Genomic DNA, 20,789 nt, shown 5'->3' with positions numbered 1-20,789 from the left:
CCGTCAATCAGATCCCCTTTAAATCTTTCCCATCTCACCTGAAATCAATGCCATCTAGTTTTAGAATCAACTACCCTGGGGAAAAGACTGTCACCATTCACCTCATCTACTCCTAAACCTCCTAGATTCCAGATGGAAAAAAATCCAGTCTTTTCACATAACTTATGCCTTCATTATCCACAACATCATGAATTTTGGTGTCATGCACAAACTTACTAAGCAGGGCAGGCCTTATCCAGTAAATAGCAGAGGCCTGAGATGTTGCGCAGAATAGAAAGAGACTGAAGGGTTCAGGTGCAAAGTTTCATGAAAGTGGTATGTGACGGATTATATCATATTTTATATTCCATTTAGATATGTTCTTGAACGAGGTAGGTTGCGGGGATAGAGTAGGTCACAAACAAACACAAACACTTCACAAAAAAGATCTCATTTAAAACGCAAGAGCTCTGCTCAAACCAGACACTCCGGGCCGATGCCTTTATAAAACCAATTAAACCAGTTTTCTAAAGGTTTTCATAAGGAGGTGCAAATAGAAGAAACTGAGCTCAAGAGACTTCACAAGTAGGTGTCAATTGGATTGATGCTGTAGAGTAATAGGTTATTGTTTTGAAAGCAACCGATGAACGGACTCAGAGGTTTGGGTCTGGAGCTGCAATCTGTCTGAATCCAGTTTGTTGTTCTAAGAAGGTTGTGTGGTTTTGCAAGCAGAGAGAGAGGAGACCAAACAAGCTTTCTTTTAGAGGGGGCTAAGAAGATCATTCTGTGGTACTCAGGTACTGATGGAGATTATGGAGGAGCATCACTGATCGCAATCTAAAGATGAGGAAATCCAGGATCTAATTACACAGTGGGCTGTTGAATCTCAGGCTAATCAAATCCAAGGGGACAATGGTGTTAAATGCCAAGCTCTTGCTGATAAACAGAATCCTGATGTATGCATATTTACTGTCCAAGTGTTCCAGGGCTTTCTGTCGAGCTATTTTGTACCTGTTGCTACAATAGGCAAATTGGTATGGATCCATATCTACCACTAAAGTCAGGCTCTCTGGTCTGCAGTTCCTAAGCTCATCCTTGTAGCTCTACTTAAATAGAGGTTGGCACAAAATTAAGCATTGTCCTGTTTTCTGGCACCTCACCAATGGCTAACAATAAAATCAGAATTTCTGCTCAGGTTCCAGCAATGTCTTTTCCAGTTTCCCAAAATGTCTTAGCATACGCTTGGTCCGGCCCCAGGATTTATCCATCTTTATGCACTTTATGGGTACCATCAACTCCTCTTTTTAATGTGGATATATTTCAGCCTCCTCTTTTCTAGTGTGGTTATGTATCTAGAACACAATGACATACTTTTCCAATTGTGCCCCACACAAAAACTCAAGGCCTACATATTTACTGAGAATTCTGTCAATCACATTTCAATTACAATGATCATACATTGTTTTAATTGTCCTTTTAAATAGAGTCAGTGTTGGAACTTACAAGCCTTCCAATTCTAGTTTTACTCATGTATTGCTGTGGATTAAAGGTATTTATTATTGATGTGGCTTGGGAACTCAAATTCTCCAAAGTAATTTCACAAAATCATTTCCTGCAGATTTATCTTGCTGATATTATAGTCCAGATGCAATTATATGATGCAATGGAGAACATTTGGCCAAGAAACCAGGACACTGCTCTTGTACTTTCTCCAAAAGGAATTATTGCTTAACTTTATCCCTGCAGATTTAGCTTCATCAAATGATTTCAGGAGTCTCAGAAATTATATTAATGAGTCTTGAAACACATGGAAGCATTCACTCTATGGTAGTGAATTACTTGTTAAGTACAAATTCATGGCCAATCTGTTATATCCATTGTTTAGTAACTTGAAATTGTGATATTATTTTTGAGCAACTATGGAGTCTATTTGAAATCACATAAAAAGTCAGAGCACAAATCTAGATATACAGGATGAAAAATCCAAGATCTAGAATATACAGGATGAAAAATCCAAGATCTAGAATATACAGGATGAAAATCTCGATATACAGGATGAAAAATGCAAGAACTAGAATATACAGGATGAAAATCTAGATATACAGGATGAAAAATCCAAGATCTAGAATATACAGGATGAAAATCTCGATATACAGGATGAAAAATGCAAGAACTAGAATATACAGGATGAAAAATCTCGATATACAGGATGAAAAATGCAAGAACTAGAATATACAGGATGAAAATCTAGATATACAGGATGAAAAATGCAAGAACTAGAATATACAGGATGAAAAATCCAAGTGGTGCATATTACAAATAAGACAGAAAATGCTGGAAATATTTAACAGGTCAGGGAAACACTCAACTTCAGGATGACGATATTTCAATCGAAATAGATGAAAAGTCACTGAACTGAATGGATAACCTTGTCTTTCTCAGTCTCCCTCTCTGATTCCCTTAACACACCGGCATTTTCTATTTTATTTTTGGCTTCCACTGTATTTTGCTTTTGGATAAGTGGAGATCAAACTTGGTTCCACAATGGTCATCCAAGAAATGAAGGAACAAACTACATCTTGAAAGTCTCCCCTCAAACCTATAATCTTACATTTGAGCTACATAAAAGAGATTTTACCTGCCTTAGTTTCATTTAAAAAATGTTTCTAATGGTATTTTAAATAATTATCCAATTTTTAAAAGATGCAGTCTTTCAATCAAAAAATATGTAATATGCTTTCAATGACAAAAGAGGAAAAACCCAACACCCAACCCCAACCAACCAATTTTCCCCTGCAACCACTGCAACCGTATCTGCCTGTCCCGCATCGGATTTGTCAACCACAAACAAGCCTGCAACTGACGTGGACATTTACCCCCTCCATAAATCTTCGTGCGCGAAGCCAAGCCAAAGAAAGAAAGTCAGAGAACAAATAAATCAGTTATCAGGCTACAAAAAAAATGCCATGGAGCTGCTTACCTTTCTATAGACGGTTTCTATTATAGGATCCACTTGATTGTAGGGTGAGAAAATAGGTCTGGTATTGGTGTGTTGAATTGGGTTAGCCAAGGCTATAATTCTGCCATCGCTTCCAAACCATTTCTTGCCCTAGCATGTCAAATTGAAATGCCTTAATGAAGCTCCTCTGTTCCTAAGTTATAATAGTATGCCACTTTATTTTTTAAAGAAACATACCCCATGTCGGTTTCACCTACCTCTACATTTTTAAGTAGTCGATTCTCAAGAATATTCTGGTTTAATTTGGAAACCTTTGGTTTTTCTCCAACATATATACCTTCATCTTCAAGAAACCGTGGTTGCATGTTTTCAGGAACTTTTTCCGAAGTGGGCACTGAAAATCAGAAAACAAATTAGATTTAAAAAATAGTCTATTTATTGATAACCAGCTTTAAGGAAGACATTAAAATCTAAGATCCCTCATTTGGTGAGTAACCCACTCTTCTCTGAGACTTGTGCAGTTTTATTCCATAACAATTACCACACAACATCAATAGATTCAAAGACTTTGACTGAGTACCAAAGTCAGAGACTAGTAAGTTTTGGTCAGTACTCTGCTACTCTTAGAAAATGAAAAATTATGCAGTGGCTTGAAAATCACTAAATGTAGCATGATAAATGCTCTTAACAAAGTTGATGTATTAAAATAGAATTTCATCATAAATAATCCTATTAATACTGATATATTAATAAAAGTTTAAGCAGCTGACGATTTAGAACACTACCCCAAGAATGTCCTGGATCCAAAATTAAATGCCAACCAACATCTCCAGCCTTGGGTATTTGATTTCTGGTTCTCTTGTTTCTGTTGTCCTGTATCAGGTGTGAAACATTTCAATGACAATAATCTATAATTTGTTTTCTCTCTATAATATTATTGTTATATATATGTCTGTGTGCATCTCCATATCTATATGCAGTGCCCTCCATAATGTTTGGAACAGGAACTTTTTTTTTCCTTTATTTGCCCCTGGCCTCCAGAGTTTTAAGTTTATAATCAAACAATTCACATGTGATTAAAGTGCACATTCCAGATTTTATTAAAGGGTATTTGTGTACATTTTGGTTTGACCATGTAGATAATGACAGCACTTTTCATACATCATTCACTGATTTTAGGACACCATAATATTTGGGACATAGCAATGGTATGTGTACAAGTCATGTCCAGTAATTTGTTGCATATCTCTTGCTTGAAGACTGTGATTCATAGACATCACCAGGTTCCAAGTATCTTCTCTGGTGATGCTCTGTCAGGCCTCTATTGCAGCCAATTTCAGGGGCTTGTCCACTTAAGTTTTTTCTTCACCAGATGGGAGCCATGCTCAATTGGATTTAGATCAGGTGACTCACTTGGCCATTCAAAAAATTTCCAGTTTTTAGCTTTGAAAAACTCCTTTGTTGCTTTAGCAGTATGTTTGCGATCATTGTCTTGCTGTAGGATGAAGCACCGTCGAATTAGTTTAGAGCCATTTCAAGATACCTTTATTTATCATTCATACCATGCTCACATGAGATCGTGTTTCCCCAGGACCACTCAGCAAGTTAGAATAGAAATTAAACACATTAAAATACTAAAATATTAAGATGTACACAGTAACAGTCCATGGTACTCTATCCATAAGTGTTCTAGGAGTTCAGGAGCCTGATGGCTTGGGGGAAAACGCTGTTGCCCAATCTGAATGTAAGGGCCCAAGTGCTGCAGTACCTCCTACCAGATGGCAGAAGGGAAAACTTTACGAGGGGTGTGTGGAGTCCTTCACAATGTTTATTGCCTTTCACCTGCATCGAGTGTTGTAGGTGTCCTTCATGATAGCAAGAAAGCACCTGATGATCTTTTCTGCTGACTTCACTATCCTCTGCAGGGTCTTGCGGTCTGAAGTGGTACAGCTTCCAAACCAGGTGGTGATGCAGTTGCACAGGATGCTCTCGATACATCCTCTGTAAAATGTAGTGAGGATGGAGAGTGGAAGATGAACTTTCCTCAGCCTTCACAGGAAGTAGAGGCACTGCTAGGCTTTCTTGGCTGTAGAGCTTGTGTTAATGGACCAGATAAGATTTTCCAGCGATGCACTCCAAGGAACTTGATGCTCTTGACAACCTCAATGGTCGAGTTTCCAATGGTCAGCAGTGTGTGGTTCCCCCAACCCTGGGCCCTCCTGAAGTCGACAACAATCTCTTTTGTGCTTTTTTTTTAAAATATAAACATTCAGATACGGGTTGTTGGCTCTGCACCAGTCTGTTAATGACTCCACCACACATCTGTACGCTGACTCATCATTCTTACTGATCTGGCCCACCACGGTCGTTTCGTTAACGAACATGATGATGTGGTTCAAGCTGTGTTTAGCTGCACAGTCATGGGTCAGCAGAGTGAACAGCAGTGGACTAAGCACACAGCCCTCGGGGGGGGGGGGGGGGGGGGGGAGGAGGCACCATGCTCAGTGTGATGGCCTTGGAGGTTCTATTACCGATCCAGACTGCCTGAAGTCTCCCCAACAGGACGTCGGGAATCCTATTGCGGAGTGAAGTCTTTAGACCCAGTAAGTTCAACTTCCTTACTGTGTGTTATGAATGGGTCGAATGCAGAGTTGAAGTCAATAAGCATTGAAACATCTTTTCCAGATGGGTGAGGGCTAGATGGAAGCCAGTGACGATGGTAATGTCCGTAGAGCGGTTTGGTCTGTATATGAACTCATGGGGGGGGGGGGGGGGGAAGCTGATACGTTCTTGTAATGGAGGCAGTAGGAGCTTCGTGTGGTCCATGTCAAACCTCTTGAAGTACTTCATGACGATGGTTGAGAGTACGGCAATACGATAGTCATTGAGGCAGAACAAAGACGGCTTCTTCAGCACGGGGACAATAACGGCAGCTTTGAAGCACGTTCGACCACGGTGGTTCCCAGGGAGATGTTAAAGATGTCAGTGAGAATATCAGCTAGCTGAGCCGCATATCCTGAGCACTCTGCCAGGTATGTTATCTGGTCCAGTAGCTTTCCATGGGTTGACTGTGTTTAGCTCTTTCTTCACATCAGCCACTGCTTGAACCTGAGCAGATAAGATGTTTCTATATTGTGATCAGCAGTTACATCATTATTGAAGACAAGTGTACCTGTAGCTATGGCAGCCATACATACCCAGGACATAACACCCCCACCACCTTTTTTCACAGATGAGATGGTATGCTTTGGATCTTGGACAGTTCCTTTATGCCTCCAAATTTTGCTCTTGCCATTACTCTGATACAATTTAATCCTGGTCCCATCTATTCAAAGGACCTTTATTCAAGAATTCTGCAGACTCTTAAATACTTCATGGCAAACTGTAATCTGGCCATCCTGTTTCTGTGGCCAAATAGTGGTTTTACCGTTCATGAAGTCTTCTGTGGACAAGGTCATTGGCACATCCACACGCCTCCTCAAAATTGTTTCTGATCTTTTGGATAGGTGTTTGGAGATTTTTCTTTATTATGATGAGAATTTTTCTGTCGTCAGCAGTGGAGGTTTACCTTGGAATACCAGTTCCTTTACGATTACGGAGCTCACCAGTACACTATTTCTTCTTAACGATGTTACAAACAGTTGATTTTGGTAATCCTTTTATTTGGGTGATGTCTCTTACGGTTTTATTCTTGGTTTTCAGACTCATAATAGCATTTTTGACTTTCATTGACCTAATTCAGGACCTTGTGTTGAACTACAGACTCCAAAGGTGACCAAAAGCTAGGAACCAAGCCAAGCTCTCTTATGCCTGCACCAATGAACAATTAAACATACCTGAATAATCACTAATACCTGTGAAGCTTAATGTCCAAAACATTATGGTGCCCTAAAATTTTAAAATTTAAATTTAGCCATGCAGCACGATAACAGGCCATTTTGGCCCACGTCCAATCCACCCAATTAAACCCAATTAATCTAGACCCCCGATAGGTTTGAACAGAGGAAGGAAATCAGTGACCCCAGAGCATACCCATGCAGACACAGGGAGAACGTACAAACTCCTTACGGACAGCGTGGGATTCGAACCCAGGTCCCAAATGCTGGCACTGTAAAGGCATTGCACTAACTGCTACACCAAATGTACCTCCCACTAAATTTCATAAAATGGGTGAATAATGTATAAAAGTGCTATAATTTCTACATGGTCAAACCAAAATGTATACCAATACCATGCAATAAAATCTGGAATGTGCACTTGAATCACATGAATTGTTTGATTACAAATTTAAAAATGTGGAGCACAGGGCCAAGTAAAGGAAAAAAAAAAGTTTATTTGACCCAAACATTATATATTCAATAGAGAATGCTTGTAAACCTGAAGGGTCATAAACTGCCTTTTGCTTGAGCATTCACAACTGCCTGGACACTGCACACTGTGTTCCGAATGAATTTGTCAAGATTTAACTGTCTAAAACTTTAATGACATGATTTAATCTTTTAATTGAGTTAACAACTTCCTCAGGTAACTGGACAATTTGATTGAATCACAAAATGCTATTTCAACTTAAAACTGCTTTTGTTTTACTTTTTATCCCAATTGAAAGGGATGTCAGAAAAAATCTACAAGATAATTTACCTGACAGAATACTGGGTGTAAAGAGGATCATTCTGTCTTTTTGCCGTCGATTGCGGTAGCCTTCATAATCGGGAGCTTTCACAGTGAGAAAATCTTGAGCTGTCTGATCGATGATAAAGAGAAAGTCATCCTCATCATTCCCGTTTTCTTTCACAAGTGGTCGATCCTCTTCCTGCAATAATTCAAGAACATTGTTTTATTTTCCAGTAGATGGATAGTTATTTTTAAAAATGGCACAGTGTATAATGTGGAGGCTTAAAGCCCCATGTGATGTTGCATGACCTTCTGAGTTTCTCCAGCACATTTGTGCATTGCACACGACTCCAGTGCCTGAAGATTTTCTTGTTTAACTCCCCCACTATGCATGCCTTCAATATAATAATGGAGACCTGCAATTAATTAGGAACATGCTGTGGGGAATACAAAGGGTCTGTGGGCTGGGAAGATTGGGATAGCCATAACTTATACATTGTAAGATGCATGACTGAACAAGTAATTGTAGAAGAGTTCCAAAACATTTAAATTGACAGACTTCAGCATTCTATTGCACCTAATAAGTCCAAGTAGAAATATAGATGTGAGACATTGCGTTTAAGCTGTTTTTCCAACAGCCTGTATGTAGAACGTCTAAATACAAATGGAAAGTACTTATTTTAATATAATACCAAAGGGTAGAGGAAATTTGTACTCCTTGATAATAAACTTGATCCAGTTCCTTTCAGATAAAGGGAAAGACTAGTGGAGAAATAAATCATGATTTTGTTCATCAGTGAAGTGTAGATAAAGCATACTTCCAGCATTAAGCATTCATGTTGATAATGTTAATAAGTAAAATATTATGATTCCACATTCAACAGAAATGCAAGTAACATTAAACATTCAATTTCTTAATAACATGCATTTTCTGATTGCTGAATAGTTCACAAGATGAGTTAATATTGATGATAATAGGCTGTATGTGAGAGAACAAATCTGGACTGTACTACCACTGCACCGGGTTCAATTTAGTGGCCAATTAACCTGCCAGTCATTGGATGTGAGTAATATGAAGGCCATAACAGAATTGAAGAAGGCTGGCATAGTGACACATATAGTTGAGCAGGTACCTCCCAGCTCCTGTAACCCGGGTTCAATGATAACCTTGGTTGCTGTCGTGTGGATTTGCAGATTTTCCCATGACCACAAGGTTTTCCTCTGAGCTCCCCAGCTTCCTCCCACAGAGTTCAAACCTCAAGAAACTCACATGATCATATAGAGAGAGGATGCAAATTCAAGGACAGCCCTGGGGACACGTAAACTGTGAGGCAGCTACTCAACTAGATGTGTCACTGTGCCACCCTTCATAAATTCATCTTTCATAATTACTCAAAATCTTTTAAAAAAAAAAGTATCTTTTGTGTACTCCTTTCTCTCCCTGCCACCATTCTGAAAGCATCAACTCTTGCTAGGTTCAACCAGCAATTGCTCGCCACTGATACTTGTGATCTATATGCACACATTGGCCTCAACAGGGTTCACTAATCAATGGTCAAGCGCATGAAACTGAGCTGGTTTCTGGCCTCGCTCAACATTCATATGTTCAATATGCTTGTAGCAAGACTTATCGGTATAGTGGTTTAGAATTGCTGTATCCCAGTGTTATATCGTGTTATATGGCGAGCTCTCCACTGGCCACCGTGACAGAGGTGCACCAAAGAAAAGGTACAAGGACTGCCTAAAGAAATCTCTTGGTGCCTGCCACATTGACCACCGCCAGTGGGCTGATAACGCCTCAAACCGTGCATCTTGGCGCCTCACAGTTTGGCGGGCAGCAACCTCCTTTGAAGAAGACCGCAGAGCCCACCTCACTGACAAAAGGCAAAGGAGGAAAAACCCAACACCCAACCCCAACCAACCAATTTTCCCCTGCAACCACTGCAACCATGTCTGCCTGTCCCGCATCGGACTTGTCAGCCACAAACGAGCCTGCAGCTGACGTGGACTTTTTACCCCCTCCATAAATCTTCGTCCGCGAAGCCAAGCCAAAGAGAAGAAGATCCCAGTAGTATTACAATGAAGACAACTAAAACATAATGGGAACTTCATCTATTTATTATCCTTTTTTAAAAAACTTTTTTTTATTTTCCTCTTTTCAAAAATTCTTGAAATATTGAATAACAAATAAACCTAATTAAAGTGCATCCATGCTTCATTTCCTATTTAGTTAATTGATGGAAAGAAATTTGACAGCAAATATTAGAATGTATTCATGTAACAAACATTTGAAATAAATCGTTCAGTTAGATTATTGAAACAATAGACAATTTGTACAAAATCCCTATTATCCGGCACTCAATTAACCGTAAACTCAAACAACTGGCAAAACACAAATCAAGGAAATAAATAAAGTTTTAAATAAAAAGTTTCAATAAAAGTTTAAAAATTTAATGTAAATGTATTCTGAAGCAACACATAGCCCCTTGGGAGCAAACATTCAACCAGCAGAACGCCCCAGTTGTGCCCGCCTGCAACAGGTTTTTGAATAAAGTTTCAATAAAGTTGATCTTGAATAAAATGGCGCCACAGAGGATGAAGAGCTGGCCGATGCCAATCGCCATTGCGGTGGATCTCCCTATCCTTGTCTAGTAAGAGTCTTTATCTTTATTTGTATATTATTAAGTATATTAGTAAGGCTTTATCTGTAAACTTGAGGAAGGAGGGTAATTACGATGGGGCACAGTTAGCGTAGCAACTAGTGCAACACTCAAATTTAAAGGAAGGTGCACCAAGGGCCTGGCCGGGACACGCTTGGAGGTGAGTCAAGTTGTGCCGAGGGCCTGATCGGGATCCTTGCACGGAGGTGAGTCAGGTTGGGTCGAGCACCTGACCGAAAGCCTTGCATGGAGGCGAGTCGAGCGCCTGACCAGGTGAGTTGGGTTGGGCCAAGTGCCTGACCAAGACCCTTGCGTGGAGATGAGTCAAGTTGGGCTGAGCACCTGACGGGGACCCTTGCGTGGAGGTGAGTCGGGCTGTCAGTGCAACGGGAGGGGTGTTAATTATGATTGCTGTTAGTGCAACACTTACAGCGCCAGCGACCAGGGATCAAATTTAAATTACAAATTTGTAAGTTACTGGAATTATCTGATTAAAGTGAATTTAACATAAGACTACAATACCGATATTTTTTTCTAAATTACCTTATATTTTTGCACTGTCTTTTTTCTTTTAAATCGTGCATTCTTAATGCAGGTGAATTAGTTAGACATTGTAAGAGCAAGTCTCAGTCAACTGGAAAATTCACATTTCTGGCATCCGTGATCCCCATAGTTGCCGGATAATGGAGATTTTACTGGATATCCAAAGTTTCAGCCCTGAGCCCTTTGACAAAGTATGAGAAACAAATCAGGCAGGTGTCAAAATAAAAAGGCTGGAGGGAGGGGGGGGTGGGTAGAGGAGGAGCACAAGTCAATAGACAAGAGGCATTGGATAGGAGGACAGGAGAGAAAAGCTGAAAACTGATCAGAAGGAGGGGGTTAGATCTATGAATCCAAAGGAGAGAGGGATGATGGGGATTTTTACTGCATTACATTGGGAATACTGCTATGCTATACCTGGTCTTCTTCCTCCTTTTCTCCATCCTTGCTGACTCTGGACTGTTCACCACCATCACCCAACTCTTCCTCTTCACTCTGGCCAACTTTATGAAGTGTTTCCAGTTGATTCTTCTCTTTTGACTCTTCCTTGGAACCCTCAGGGTCAGGATCAAAACTGAAGGTGAAGAAGTTATATGCCTCTTCAGCTGATGGAAGCCCATCCTGTTAATATAATTAGTTTAAAACATTTATGCTGCTTGGTCACCTTCCTTCTCGGAAAGAAAGTAAAACAAATTGACTGTGACATTGCCAGACTAAAATTACAATGGGCGTTTCAACATCCCAAAAACCTTGTAGCTGTTAGGTTAATTAGTGGTGCTAAGTTGTCCCTGGTGCCTGGTGGGAGGAATGGGGAAGCGATGTTTGAGAGAACATGTCATAGAAAACTAAGTGGGGAAATAGGATTACTCCAACACCTGCCAAAGAATCAACAGCCTAAGAGACCACTTTCTATGTTGTAAGGAAATACTGTTTACCATCACTACTTATTACCTTTGACAAGTTTGGATAGGTTATTTGTTCTACAAAATAGATTAAATGCAAAATTAAACATAGGTCATCACCAGCATTTGCACTTCTCCCTATGCCTCAAAAATCATAAATATTACCATGCTTTACATCATCCTATGATTTTCATTACCATTAGAAAACTTTTGTTGTACAATATCACCCATGGAAACAGTCTTCAAATTCAGCGCTATTTCAAACCCACCTTAACAGGAACACAATTTCAGAAATGTTTACGACCCAAAACACAACAATCAACAAATCAAAAAATAGATCCATTCATACTACAGTAAAAAAAATCTTGGTAAACGATTTACATTTCAATATCGTTAAAAATACACAAATCCCTTTATTAAAACCTTTGAAAACTTACAAACTAGTGGAAAATTAATGCATGCATCAAAGCTTCCCACTCCCTTGACTAAATTTACTGACATACCGTATGCCTTCAGTACTTCATAGTGCAGAAGGGTTTCTTTGGAAAATTAGTTTGTTTACATCTGACTTGGGTCCAATAATTTTCCAAGTGCCAAACAGACCCCAACAAATAGATTCCAGAATCAGGATAGAAGCGTGCTTAATCAGGATTTCTTTTCATTCTGACAATATTTAAATAATCAATTAAGATTATTTGAGTACTTGTCCTGTACAGTAATGATTTACTCAAACATTAATGAAAGAATGTTTTGGACAGCATTTGGCATATTATAATCAAGTTACAGCATCACTTTTGAAAATAGTGTCATGAAGCGACTGATGATGTGCATACATATATTTTAACAAAAAACGAAAAGGACTTGTAAACAATACATGTTCATGAGTACGGTAATCCATTGTTGCAAGTAATTGGTCAGGCACATCTATTGGCTGATTGTGCCTGTAGCCCCTCCCCAAAGGCTCCAGTGTAAAGGTGACCGTTCCACAGTCCCCTCCACAGTGCCAGACAGTCAAACAGTATGGATGAACCTTTGTTCTTAAGTGAATTTGGTGTCTCAACAACATTCTTTCGAGTAATTGATGATGTGTGACAGCATGACGATCGAGTCGGCGCTCCAGGCTGTGAGCGCAACTCAAGGCCAGCAGTCCCAGCAGCAGCATTGACTCCAACAAATGAACCGGCCGGCGGACAGCAAGGGCATCTTAAAAGGCTAGTGACCCCAAAATGGCGCTGACCTTGCTGCACAGCCAACAGACAGGGACAGAGGAAGAAGGGATTGTTATGCAGGAAAGTATCCGAGCATGGGAAACCCGCTTTTGTTATGGGGGTCATGATGTGAGTAAAAGGGGGAAACGGCAGGAATGTGGGTCTGAGCCCCTAATAAAACTCAGAGCATAACCCGACTACACCATGTGTGCGTGAGTCTTCTTTTAAGTAGCGCGCGGCTACAATCTGTGACCCTGACGGTTTAGTTGGCATCTAAGCCCAGCGATGAGCGAACAGGCAGCAGTCAATGCAGTCGCTCTCAAGCTGCCAACCTTCTGGATGAATCAACCATGCACATCGTTTGATCAGGCTGAGGCACAGTTCCAGATCTGGCAGATCAGAGCAGAATCCACCTGGTACTACCAGCTGGTGAGCACCCTGGACCAGGACACAGCAGGCCAGGTAACCAACTTCATCCAGGAGCCCGTCAGAAGGAGCGTACACTGCCTGCAAGGACTTGCTGATCGAGAGAGAGGGACACGTCTGCTCCACCTGGACGGGCTGGGGGACAGGCCCCCATCAGCTCTCATGATCGAGATGCTGGCCCTGCTGGGCAAACATGGGCCCTGCATCATGTTTGAGCAGGCATTCCTATGCTGACTTCAGTGATTCCCAGGAAGTCGCAGCGCTAGCGGACGTTCTGTGGAAACAGAAGAGAGAGCTCTCGGTGGTCGTGGGGCTCGTCACTAAACCCTTCAGCCAGGCCCGTGCAGACTGCCAAGAGAACAGCAGCCCCCCACCCCAGAGGAGGCAACCCCAATGACCAGTGATGCTTCTACCACCACAGATGGGGCACCGGAGTTCGCTGGCCTCTGGAAACAGATCAGTCAGTGGGCCAAGACCTGCACGCTCTGCCAGACATCCAAAGTGCAGACACACATCAAGGCGCCCCCACCCCCAAGACTTTCGAGCCAGCGCTACATAGGTTCAGCCACGTCCATATTGCATATTGACATTGTATGACCACTATCGGTTTCCCACGGGGCGAGATCTCTCCTCACCATGATGGACTGCTCCACGAAGTGGCCGGAGGCAGTTTCACTGGCTGACACAACCACCGATACCTGTGCCATGACACTAATTAACACCTGGGTGTCAAGATTCGGAGTCCCGCAGCACATGACTTTCAACAGAGGTACACAGTTCACTTTTGGACTCTGGGCGGCACTGGCCAATTTGCTGGGAACCCAGGTCCACTACACCACTGCTTACCATGCTCAGGCCAATGGGTTGGTGGAGTGGTTCCACAGGCACCTAAAGGTGGCCTTGATGGTGCTGAACTGGGCAGACAAACTACCCGAGGTCCTCTTGGGGATTTGCACCATGCCGAAAGACTTCAATGCCTCAGCAGCCGAGATGGTGTACGGTGTTCCATTGGTGAGATCAGGGGAGTTCTTGGCTGCTGCCAAGGGCCCAGAGGACCTCACAGCCTCATTGACTAAGCTGAGGGAAAGACTGGGTTCTCCAGCAACTCCACGGCCTCCACTACATGGCCAGCCAAAGCTTATATCCCCAAAGACTTAGAGACCTGTGAGTACATTTTCATTAGGTTGGGGGGGCACACTGGACAACCTGTTTAAAGGGCTGTACAAAGTAGTCAGACACATCGGGTCAATATGTGTGCTGGATATCAATGGTAAGGAAGAGACTCTCACTATCAACCCCCTCAAACTAGCACATCTGGACATAAGCCAAACTGTCTCCACTCAGTCCCAGTGACGCAGAGGTGGACCACCGAAATTGGCGAACAGCACTCCAATCGCCGGTTCTGGGGGGAGGGGGGTCGTGTAGAGGCTCACTAAGCGGGATGCAACCCAGTACACAAGATGGCCAATGAATGCAGTAACTGCACAGACCCAATGGGGGCCAACAACCTTAATCCCAGGTGACCACCTGTACGGCAGGAAACAATAAGCAAAGGCAGGAACACCACCCAATCCAGGGCTGGCGCTGCTGTGATGTCATCCTGTCGTCAGCAGCGGGGAGAGAATATAAGCAGAGCAGCCAGTGCAATAAATCAGTCTTTGACCTCGACTTCTTGGGTGTGTGTCGTTCTTCCCACACTTAGCAGTAGCACATACGCTACATCATATTCTTTCCTACAATTTAAAGTAAATTTAGCAATTTCAGGGGGGTTGCAAGTAGTTAGCCTTGCCTCGGGCACAAAATAGTCTGGCACCGGCCCTGGGCTTATGAGAACTATATATATGGTAACCAGAAAGGAACAGGAGAGCTCGAAGGGGCTCTGTGAAGGCCTTGGCAAGCAGGATTAAGGAGAATCCCAAAGCATTCTATATATGAGAAGATCAGGAGGATGAGAATGAAAATGGGGCCACTTAAGGATAAAGGAGGCAACATGTGCCTGGATGTGGAGGAAATTGGGGAGTTCCTAAATGAATACATTGCTTTAGTATTCACCAGAGAAAAGGGCCTTGATCAGGGTGAAGTCAGAATAGAACAAGCTTGTTTACTGCATGATATTGAGATTAAGAGGAAGCGTTGGATCTTTTTTAAAAATTTAAAAAGCCAAAGGCTGGAGATGATATGCCCCAGGTTACTTTAGGAAGAGATAATTAGGGCAATGGCTATGATTTTTGAGTCCTCCTTGGCCAAGGGGAAATGCCAGAGGATTGGAGAATGGCCAATGTGGTCCCCTTGGGTTTTAAAAAAAATATTTTTAGTTTTGATATTTAAAAGTATAAACAATTCAACGGTACAATGTGCCACAAAATAGAAAAAAAAATTATAAATATGATCAAAATTAAGGAATCCAGAGCACAATCTTGATAATAAAATAAAGTATATCAAAAAAAGAAAAAAAAGTTTTTAAAAATTCTAAACCCTTTCCTCTAAGCAAGGTTGAAAATTGACATATATGAATCAAGTAACACCTTTTTGGAGGGACAACGCAGCACCAAAATTCCAGAACTACACTAAATCTGAAGATTATGAGATAGTCGTCCATGAATGACCCCCCCTCGTCTTTTGGAATTTAACATTTGAATCCTTGATAGCACATCTAATTGTTTTCTAAATTTAAGCAAGACACAGTGGTATCGTTCAGCCACTGTGCATGTTGCACATCTGGCTAGCGACAAAATAAAAGATCAAGTCCAAACCTGAGTGCAAGTCAGTAAAATATATCATCCTCTTGAGATGGTCTAAAAAGAGCAATTAAAGGGAAAGGATCCAATTTTAAATTATCGATCAAATTTAAAAAACATCCTTCCAAAGCATTTCTAAGATAGGGGAGGACAAGAATATGTGAACTAAAGAGGCATTACCTGTTTTACATTTGAGACATAAAGGATTCATATCCGAATAAAAACAGGACAGTTTAACTTTTGATATATGTCTAAAACGAACCACTTTACATTGCAATAAACAATGCTGTGCACAAAAGAAAGTAGTGTTAATCAAATTAAAAATGGAATCCCAAACCTCATTGGAAAGCAAAAGGTTCAAATCCTGCTCCCAGGCATTCTTTATTTTAACTAACAAGGCTGGTAATAAAATGGCCATTTTGTCATAGATAAGAGATATTAAGCCTTTATGAGGAGGTTGTAGTTCAAAAAAAATGTATCAATAACATCCCCCTTATTTAAAAAAGATTAAAGCGAGAATCCTGTGAATTATAGACTGATGAGTCTTACATCAGTGGTGTGCAAACTACTGAAGAGGATTTTTAAGGATAAGGATCTATGAGCATTAGGAGAAGTACAGTCTACTCCAGGATAGTCAGCATGGCTTTGTGAGGTGAAGGTTGTGCCTCACAAGCCTAATTGAGATTTTTGAGGAGGTAACAAAGGAAATTGATGAAGGAAGGGCAGTAAATGTTTTCTATCTGGATTTTAGTAAGGCATCTGACAAGGTTCTCCATGAAAGTCTCGTTCAGAAACTCATGAGGCATGAAATCCACAGAAATTTGGCTGGATGGATTAAAAATTGGTTTGCATGCAGAAAGCAGAGAATAGCAATGGACAGATTGTATTCCTCCTGGAGGTCAGTAACTACAGGAGTTCAGCAGGGATCTGTTCTGGAACCCCTGCAGTTTGTGATTTTTATAAATGACCTAGTTGAAGAAGCGGAAGGAAGGGAGGCAAAATTTGTGGATGATATGAAGGTTGGAGGAGTTATGGATGGTGCTGAAGGTTTTTGAAGGTTACAAAAGGATATAGAGAGGATGCAGAGTTGGGCAGAAAAGTGGCAGATGGAGCTCAATTCGGATAAATGTGAGGTGACACATTTTGGAAGGTCAAACCAGAAGGCTGAGTACAGGGTTAATGATTGGGTACTTAAAAGTATAGAGGAACAGAGGGACCTTGGCGTCCAAATCTCTCAATGTTGCCAGGCAGGCTGATAGGATAGCTGTGAAGGCCTATGGAATGTGGGGCTTCATTAATAGTGGGATTAGTTCAAGAGTTGAGAGGCACGTTGCAGCTCTACAAATCTCTGGTGAGACCACACTTTAGATTACTGCAATCAGTCCTGGTCACCTCATTATCTGAAGGAAGTGGATGGTATGGAGAAGGTGCAGAGGTGATTTACCAGGATGTTTCCCGAATTGGAAAATAAGTCTAAGGAGGCAAGGTTAGCAGAGCTGGGACTTTTTGGAGCAAAGGAGGATGAGAGGTCCACAAGATTCTGCGAGGTGTAGATGAGGAGGACACCCAGGGCAAGAGTAGCAAACACCAGGGGACATCTCTACAGAGTGAAGGGAGGAGACATTAGGGGTATGTTTTTTTTTAAATAAAACAGAGTTGTGGCTACCTGGAATGCCTGGCAAGGGATGGTGGTGGAGGAAGAAACATTTGGGGCATTAAAAAAAACTCTTAAGCACATGGATGAAAGAAAAATAGAGGGTTATGAGATAAGAAGTGTTAGTTTTTTTTGGTATGAATAAGTATGTCATTACAACATAGTTGTCCAAAGCGCCTGTTCCGTGCTGAAATATTCTATGTACAATATTACGAGGTTATTTCCATTGATCATAGATTCACAGTGTTATTCACAGAAACAAGCCCTTCCACCCAATGATTTGTGCTGATCATCAAGCACCAATTTAAGCCAATCCTACTTAATTCTCCCTATATTCCTATACATCACCTCCCCTAGACCAGTGGTTCTCAACCTTTTTCTTTCTATTCACATACCATTTTAAGTAGTCCCTATGCCATCGGTGCTCTGTGATTACTTAAAGTGGTATGTGAGAGGGAAGGGAAGGTTGACACTGCTCCAGACCTAATTGTTACTGAAATATTTTGCTTGAGAAAAATTGTCATTGGCCCATTTCCTTTGGAGTTATGAAACCGTGCACATAACGAGTTAATTAGGTACGATTAAAATAGTGGTTTTCAAACTTTTTCTTTCCACCCACGTATCACCTTAAGCAATCCCTTACTTATCACAGAGCACCTATGGCATAAGGATTACTTAAAGTGGTATGTGAGTGGAAAGAAAAAGATTAAGAACCACTGCCCTACCCCCTATCCATCAGGGGCAAGTTACAATAAACCATTAATTTACAATCCTGATCAATTGAGGATATTGGATATGACAGAATATTGATGCACCTACAGGAAACCCACATGATCATAGGGAGAACTTGCACACTCCATTCAGACAACACTAGATATCAGAATTGAACTAACAATCACAAATCAGCAAACACGTACTGGATAACAGTTATTAAATACAGATTTGAGGATATGCTGCGATATAAATAAATATTAAGAAGGAAGATATTATGGTCAAATTGTTACGTGCTAAACCTTTTTAACTGCACAAGGTGAATTTAAACTTTTCTTGATATTTTGGGTTATCCAACAAATTAAATAAAATGGGCAGAGCAACATTTTACAAAATTGCTTCCAAGTGTTCAAGGACAATTAAGTGCTTATGAATACAAGGCTAACATTACATCATTCCTAATAAACCTAGTTACAAGCAAGAATCCAATTTCATTATTAACTGAAAAATTAGTATTTGGCAACAAAGGTTTCACCATCTGGAATTGCTTAACATAATACATTGTAAGAAATAGGAAACACCTTTTTTCTATAGAATACTGATGAGAAAGTAAAAGAGTAGATGTTAAAATTGTGAATGAGGTTGCAAAATAAATGCAGCATCTTACCAAGAGAGAAATTAAGGCTGAAAAATTAGCAACTAAAACTACAATTGAAAGTTATCCAAGATTTTAAGTAGCAACTTTTTTCTGAAATGGTCATTTGTGACAATTATACCAGGTTTTAATTAATGCCTTGAACATCAATGTACTGAGATGTTCTAACATTTCCCTCTTTTATTATTATGTAATTTATTCATTTTTGCCTCAAGCAAGTCCTACAAAGTTCTAGGGTCTATATTTTTCACATCATGCAATTTATTCCAAACCTAACTTCTCTATGAATAATGAAGGCCCACCTCATGTCAATTTCAAAATCCAGTTAAATAAGATAAATCTGGTATCGTAATACATGTAATAGTTGATTGCATGTAAAAGTCAAACCCCCGCCCCATTTTTTGGCCCAAAAATTGTGTATTTTCATACATAATGTGTTAAAGTAGACACCTTTATTTTGGGCACCAACCACCCACCCATCCAAGCTCTCAACACCAGAATGCAAACTCTCACCTCTGCCTTCCACCCATACAATCTTGACTGTAAACCCTCACCATGACCAACTGCCTGCCCATCTGAGCTCCTAACGCCCCGACTGTGAACCTTCACCGTGGCTGCTAGCCCATCTGAGCCCCAAACACTTTGAACGATGCAGGTACTTACTGCAGTCAAAAGTAGTATCCATGTAAAAGTCAACCCCTCAAACTTAACCAAAAAATTGGTCCCCCAAAACTCAATTTACATGAATATAAACATGGTCATTTTTTTATTGAACTTGAATTTAATTTAAAATGCCATTTGGGTTTAGTGGACAAAAGTGCTGGAAAAAGCATCCATAGAGAGTAAAAAGCCAGTCGACATTTCGGGTTTGACCCTTCTTCAGAAGGGCCGAGAAAATGGCAGACACCTGAATAAAAAAAGTGCATTACGTTGCCTAATTCTTTCATTCCAAAGTACTAACATTGCCTTCCGAATTTCTCATTATAACTGCAACTCTCCTTGCTTCATTTACAAGGTTACCCTCTTCCCTCTGAACATCAATATTTAGGATGCCGGCAATTAAAAAAAAAACAAGTATTTTTTTCGACTCAAGTGAACTTGCCTTTGGCTTCTGCTTCAATCTGCTTGCTACTTCATGAAACCTAACCCTTGAAGAAGGAACAGCTGATTCAGCATCTCTTGGTCTCTTCAAATCCTCTTCATCTACCTGAACACATGACAAAAGAATCCAGTTAAAAGAATTACAATTAAAGAAATCAACGTATCTACAACTTAGAGTTACTGTCTGCCTTATTTTGGATGTTGCCCATTTAATCTCAGGAGGATTTATATTAAATACAGAGAAATGGGAAGTGTCACGTTGGGAAGTTTAACATGCATAGGACCTACACAGTGAATGGTAGTGATCTGTGGAGAGCTGAGGGACAGAGGAATCTAGGAGTACAGGTACATAATACCTTGAAAAGTGGAGTCATAGGTAGGCAGGGTTATCAGTACATTGGCCTTCATTAGCCAGAGTATCGAGTACAAAACTTGGAGATCATGTTGCAGTTGTACAAGATATTGGCGAGGCCCCATTTGGAGTACTGTGTTCAGTTTTGGTCACCGTGCTATAGGAGAGATGTTGTCAAGCTTGAGAGAATAACAGAGAAGATTTACAGGGATGTTGCCAGGACTTAAGGGCCTGAGCTTTAGGGGAGAGGCTATGCAGTCTAGGGGTTTAGTTCATTAGAGGGCAGAATGAGG

The 20,789-nt window shown here is 40.8% G+C and overlaps 1 protein-coding gene across 13 annotated transcripts in view; it reads right to left on the bottom strand.

The window, feature by feature from the left end:
- The window catches only part of cc2d2a (coiled-coil and C2 domain containing 2A), a 181,366-nt gene that overhangs the window by 113,758 nt on the left and 46,819 nt on the right, over nucleotides 1-20,789 (bottom strand). For all 13 annotated transcript variants that reach the window (XR_011353988.1, XR_011353989.1, XM_069926023.1 and 10 more), the window contains 5 exons: nucleotides 20,146-20,250; nucleotides 11,167-11,370; nucleotides 7,577-7,748; nucleotides 3,196-3,332; nucleotides 2,960-3,088 (listed from right to left, as the gene is read on the bottom strand). Coding sequence is in view for 11 of the 13 variants with exons in the window: in XM_069926023.1 (XP_069782124.1) it covers nucleotides 2,960-3,088; nucleotides 3,196-3,332; nucleotides 7,577-7,748; nucleotides 11,167-11,370; nucleotides 20,146-20,250 (747 nt within the window). In the remaining 2 variants the exon portion in view is untranslated. The remainder of the gene's footprint in view (nucleotides 1-2,959; nucleotides 3,089-3,195; nucleotides 3,333-7,576; nucleotides 7,749-11,166; nucleotides 11,371-20,145; nucleotides 20,251-20,789) is intronic.

This window comes from Narcine bancroftii, chromosome 3 (assembly GCF_036971445.1).
Source record: "Narcine bancroftii isolate sNarBan1 chromosome 3, sNarBan1.hap1, whole genome shotgun sequence".
Classification (NCBI taxonomy): Eukaryota; Metazoa; Chordata; class Chondrichthyes; order Torpediniformes; family Narcinidae; genus Narcine; species Narcine bancroftii.
This window is presented reverse-complemented; position numbering and strand designations above follow the sequence as displayed.